Source organism: Zootoca vivipara, chromosome 1 (genome assembly GCF_965207765.1).
Source record: "Zootoca vivipara chromosome 1, rZooViv2.hap1.1, whole genome shotgun sequence".
NCBI lineage: Eukaryota > Metazoa > Chordata > Lepidosauria > Squamata > Lacertidae > Zootoca > Zootoca vivipara.
The window spans coordinates 131,506,366-131,512,365 of NC_142582.1; the positions used below are offsets into that span (position 1 = coordinate 131,506,366).

General features: G+C 50.2%; 1 protein-coding gene across 3 annotated transcripts in view; it reads left to right on the top strand.

Moving 5' to 3' along the window:
- The window catches only part of MAP4K5 (mitogen-activated protein kinase kinase kinase kinase 5), a 79,214-nt gene extending 73,714 nt beyond the window's left edge, over positions 1 to 5,500 (top strand). For all 3 annotated transcript variants that reach the window (XM_088656043.1, XM_035098217.3, XM_060270470.2), the window contains 3 exons: positions 1,090 to 1,160; positions 2,695 to 2,750; positions 3,730 to 5,500. In XM_088656043.1, the coding sequence (XP_088512169.1) occupies positions 1,090 to 1,160; positions 2,695 to 2,750; positions 3,730 to 3,817 (215 nt within the window). In that variant the 3' untranslated portion in view covers positions 3,818 to 5,500. The remainder of the gene's footprint in view (positions 1 to 1,089; positions 1,161 to 2,694; positions 2,751 to 3,729) is intronic.
- The last annotated feature ends 500 nt before the right edge of the window (positions 5,501 to 6,000 follow it).

Genomic DNA, 6,000 nt, shown 5'->3' on the forward strand with positions numbered 1-6,000 from the left:
CAATGGGCGGGGCCAGGTACAAAAGCAGGCGGGGAAACAAATGCGAATTCCCTCTTTGTCCTCCAGCAGAAGTCTTGTCAGAGTTCAAGGATGCATTCTAGCCAGGCAAAAATCCTCAAGGAGGGTGCCGAGCTGTGGCCGGTGAGAATGTGTGGCCTGGAGAAAGTCTTGAGGGCCAGGTAGAGATGCCTGGAGGGCCGCATTTGGCCCCTGGGACTGAGGTCCCAAATTCCTGCGGTAGATCGCAGGCAACCCCATAGGCTCAGAGTCACAAGACAGGAAGCGGCTGGAAGAAAAGCCTGTAAAAACATTCCTCAAATGCCTGGGAGCTTTCCTTGGTGAGAACCAGCCATCATTGTGGTGGGAATGTTCCTCCTGATGGCCTTCTGTGGGGCTCCTGGGCACTCAGAGTGTGCGATCAGTGTCACTCATTGACTGGAGGCTGGTGGGAGTTGAGGGGGGCAGCCCGTCTGTTGCCATGACCCACTGACCTTGGAGGCTTGTGGTGGACGCTGCAGACAAAGTTCTCTAGCCAGGGTTACAGCCAGGGCTCTGTGCTGGCATTGAAAAATCAAGGGGCGACAATTGGGTGAGGCCTTCGCAGACCCTTCCTGGTTTGCAGGGCATTGCCAAAGACCAGCTGTCTCCAAGACGTATCTCTGGACTCCTTTCCCACCATTTAATGGAATTCTCACTCAGCATGTGGGGAGAGCAAGTAGGTCTCCCCATGCTCAGCAAGACCACCCCGTAAAACAGCCCTGATTTGTCGGCCTTGCCTTGTGTCGTGAGGCAGCGATGGCCACCAACTTGGATGGCTTTCAGAGGATTAGACAAATTCATGTTGGAGAGGGCCACCCACGGCTTTTAGCCACGATGGCTGTGCTCTGCCTGCAGACTTGGAGGCAGCAATGCTTCTGAATACCAGGACAGGAGGACAGGACAGTGTTGCTTTTGTGCTCAGCTCCTGCTTGCTGGTTTCCCATTGAGACATCTGGCTGGCCACTATGAGAACAGGATGTTGGACTAGATGGGCCCAGGGCCCTGATCCAGGAGAGCTCTTCTTCTTACCTTATTGCATCTCTCCCGCAGTGTGCCTTCAAGACAGCGTTCTGGCCTTCTGGAAGCACGGGATGCAAGGGAAAAGCTTTAAGTCTGACGAAGTAAGTATTGGGTTGGGGGGGGGGTTGTTTTCCTAGCCTTGCTGCTCTACGTGGAAGGAACTTTGTCGCTCTGCGGAGAGAGGAACACTTTTTCTCAGGGAAAGCCAGAGAGGGGAGGGGAGCCCTCACTGCTCTGGCCTAGGGAAGGATCATAGTTGGCCCACGTTCGGTTAGAAGAATGTTGGGTGCCAGGTGAGGGGGAAAGAGCCTTCTGTGGCCAAGATCCTGCAGAGCAAGGGACAGTCAGAGCAGAAGGGCAATTGGCCTGACCTGGTGTGAGATGGCTCCTTACCTTTTCAAGACTTAAGGGTTGAGGGGCATCGGCAGTCAGGTTTGTAGCCCCCAGATCAAATCACAGCTATGAAGTCACTAACAGGCCTTGGTCATTCCCACCACCATGGAGATAATAACAGAATCAGGGAAATTGTTGAGTTGAACCCCCAAATAAAAGTGTACGAAGTTGTACAAACGCACTATACGAAGTTGTTGTGAAGTTTATCTTGATGATGTAAGGTATTTTATTATTACTACTACCTACGGTTGGTTGGTTTATATTGTTTTACCAGTACCACTGCCCACTAACTCTCATGTAAGGCTTGCCATAATGCCACAAACAACGTGCTCATGGTTCTCACTTCATTATGGGAGGGACCATTGTCCAGTGGCGTAACACCTTCCCAGGGGCATTGTTTGCTGTCTTTGTGTTGAGTCAGGCCATTGGTCCGCCCAGCTCAATATTGTTGACACTGTCTTGCAGCGGTCTGCCTGGGTTTTAGGCAGGGGTCGTCCCCAGCCCTACCCAGAGAGGCTGTCAGGGATCGAACCTGGGATGTTTTGAATGGAAAGAGATGCTCTGCCAACCTCCCCCCAGGATAGCAACCCATAAGCATTCCTATTTAGCACATTTGGAGAGTGGGAAATTGTGATATGCACACATTATCTCAGTCATAAGCCTAACAATGACCCTGTAAGGCAGGCCAGGATAATAACAGCTTGCCTAAGGCCACAATAAGTCTGTGGTTGAAGTGAGATTTGAATTAGGGCTTCCCAGCTCGCATGAGAATCCTGCCCTTGGGCCACTACACTGTCGTACAAATTAAATTTAAGATATAACAGATAGCAATGCAAGAATAATGTATATGGATAGATTTCTGTTTTGGCCTTTAGCGCTGAGTGCTGTTGCACTCTGTTCCAGCGAGGTTCAAAGCCACTTCTCTGTGCCAGCAGATTCCTGGGCAGAGGCGAGGAAAGAGTGCCGGAGCCTGACATCCATTCCCAGGTGGCTTGAACCAGAGATTGCAGAACCTGGATGGTCTCGGACTCCAGCTCCCTTGACCCCATCCGGCTTGGCCCAGAAGTCAGGAGTGGTGGGAGTTGGAGCCCAGCAACATTGAACCCATGGTTCAGTAAGCTGCAAAGGTTGCTTCTGAACTAACTTGCTGTGCATTTTGTTAACAGCGACTGGACTATTTGAATCAACCCTCCTCTGCAGTCTTAGCTGGCTCTAGTGTCCCTCTCTCTCCCCCTTTTGCAGGTAACCCAGGAGATCTCAGACGAAACTCGGGTGTTCCGCTTGTTGGGCTCCGACAGGTGAGCTGAGAAAGAGCCAAGCCGACTCTCGGTTCTCTCATAGGGGCGTGGTGGGGGTGGGGGTTTCCTCCTGGATTGTCCCCATGCAGCCTCCCCCTGCAGAGCTGTGCTTCTGAATTTTCTCACCTTAACACCCAATCTTCTCTGTCTATGCCCACATTATTTATTAAATTCACATGCCACCCACATACCACAGAAGATCTCAGGGTGGTTCGCAAGATAAAAAATACAGGATCAAAGATTAAAAATACAAAATAAATAGTTCAAAACACCAGGACGGTGTCAGGGGGCTATATCCGCAATCCCACTTCCAATACTTCATATGTTTCAGGGTGGTCAGGCTGCTTCATAGCCGTTCAGCTCACGCCCCATAGCTGCCAGCTGGAATCTGGTAACCTCTCATACCAAAAAAGTACCGGGGGTGTCCGTTGTCCTGATTTTGACACACTGTACAGTACAAATCTTAGAATCCTAGAGTTGGAAGAGACCACAAGGGCCATCCAGTCCAACCCCCTGCCAAGCAGGAAACACCATCAAAGCATTCTTGACATACGGCTGTCAAGCCTCTGCTTAAAGACCTCCAAAGAAGGAGACTCCACCACACTCCTTGGTAGCAAATTCCACTGCCGAACAGCTCTTACTGTCAGGAAGTTCTTCCTAATGTTTAGGTGGAATCTTCTTTCTTGCAGTTTGAATCTTACATTTAGATTTCCGATCTTAAAAGATTTGCCTTTTCCCATGACATGGGATGCATCCAGCAAGATGCCCCCTTGTAGCGTGTTGTTGTTATTATTATTATTATTATTATTATTATTAAGTCCGAGGTTGCATTACAGCTCCCGGCGCCCACGGTGGCTGGGGGCAGTGGGAGTTGTTGCCCCAACACCTGGAGGGTGCCAGGCTGGGAGAGGCTGTGGTGCCAGGGAACAAGGCCCCAGGGTGCCCGCTTACAGTTGCTCGTTCCTCCTTCCCCTCACAGGGTGGTGGTGCTGGAGAGCAGGCCGACCAACAACCCAACGGCCCACAGCAATCTCTACATTTTGGCAGGCCACGAAAACAGTTACTAGGCAACCGAAACCCGACTCGGAACCACAAGCCAAGGAATACGTCACATAAGGAAGCAGCCCTCAAGGAAATGCTATCCAAGCCGGACTCTCCCTCCCTCTCTCTCTCTCTCTCTCTTTCTCCCTTTCTCCCTTTCTCCCTCCTCCCTCTCCCTTTGCTCTACTGTGTCAATATCCAAATGGACCCATTTTTTAAGGAATGAGAGAGCCAAACGTCGCCTGGGCGTCTTGCAGCTGGGAAGCAGCTGACCTGTCACTTGCCACTGTGTGGTTGGTTATGTTGAGTTTGCTTAATAAAAGCTATGAGGTTAATAAGCCGCTCTGGTTCGTTAGGCCCAGCCCCTTTGCGGGGGGTGGATCCCAAATGCTTTCACGGTGCCATGCGGCTCTCGACGCAGACTTCTTTTCTTTTCTGGTTAAAATACCAAGCTTGCCGCTGCCTTCCAGTCTTGCGGCAATGCCAGCTTTTGAATGCTGGTGGCCGAGATCGAAATCAGGAACATTGAGGCTGGCAGGGAAGACTTCCTACGCAAAGCCCCTCTGGATCTTGTCGAAATGATCCCCTTTCAAGAGGTCACCAGCATTCCCGGGATATTGTGGGTTTTTTGTTTTTTAACTCAACTGTTCTCTGTGGGTTTGTAAAATAGACTATTTAATCCTTATTTATTAATCTGCTGCTAGGGTCGTGTGATGTATCCTAACTTCTAGCACATGAAGGTTGCAGAGCAGCTTTTTGGGGGGGGTGAGGGAGGAGGGCTCCTTCCCCCCCTTCTTTATACAATTGTACAAAGAACCTGGTATTCATTTCACCCTTTTTGCCTCTTAGATGAAGCCCGTCGTCTGAGGGAGGTCTTTATATGCAGTATAGATAAATATATATATAGGGGGATGCAGGGTGGGAGGAAACACCTTTTGGCTATTCTTGCAGAAATGCTGTTTTGTACAAGATTCTTTTGTAGGGGTTTTGCTCATGGGATTTGTCTCCAGAGGGAGCATGTGGCAGAAATGCAAAGCCGTATTCCCCGCGAAGAATCAGTAATCCCTAGATTGGCTGGAAAGAAAGCGTGTGTGTGTGTGAGCCTGGAGAGGGGAGCGCACATGTGTGTCATTATCACGAGCTCCTGAGAATGTGCGGAGAAAAAGAGATGAAAGGAAAGCTCATCCAGGTCTTGTGGATCCCTGGATCCCCACCCAATGCGTTCCAGCCATGGTGGAGGTCTCGGTTCAGGCTGGGTGAGAAAGCGGTGCTAAGGCGATTCCAGCTGGGTCCCTGGTGCGAATCATCCCTTTCCCTGGAAACAGCCCCCTTCCTGTCACAACAGATGCCAAACTGGGAGCGCAGGAAGCCACCGACTGGATGAGCCTTTCGAAAACTGCTTTCGGCGGAGAGCTTTTTTTTAATGCTTCACGGACACGTATTGTATTTATTCTGTGCCAGAGGAGAAAATGCAGTGCCTGGAAGAAAGGAACTAGATTCCCTCCAGACTGGGAGAGTTTCGAAAGGGCCTGTTTGTTTTTTTTTATTTTTCCTGGTGGTATAGTATAAATATATATATATAAGACGCAGTATTGTCTAATAAATCTTGGGGAATATCCTTTGTTCCATTATCCCTTTCTGGAGGCTCTCATCCATGTGTCTCCTCCCCACCCCCCTTTCATCCATTAAAGGATCCCTTTTGCTCCTGATTTCTGTCTGCTTCCATTCATTACGTTTTAGTGGTTCTGCAGAGGAACACTGTGAAGGGGGGGCCATGGCTCTCCCAGCAGAGCAACTGCCTTGCATGCAGGAGGTGCCAGCCAGGTGGGGGTCTCTGGTGTCTCCAGGTGGGGCTGGGGGTGTCACCTTGTCTGAAATTCTGGAGAGCCACTGCCAGTCTGTGTAGGTAATACTGAGTTAGGCAGACGAGTGGTTTGGCTTGGTACAAGGCAGCTATGTTTACAAAGTAACCATTCTGCACTTCCTGCTAATTTGGTAAAGATTTGGATTCCCCTCCCCCCAATATGTAAAAGCTACCACTTCAGGGATATCGCATCATTCCAGGACTTCATAGAACTGTAGATTTGGAAAGGGACCCCAAGGGGCATCTAGTCCAACCCTCCCGCAGTGCAGGAATATCATAGAATCATAGAGTTGGAAGAGACCACAAGGGCCATCCAGTCCAACCCCCTGCCAAGCAGGAAACACC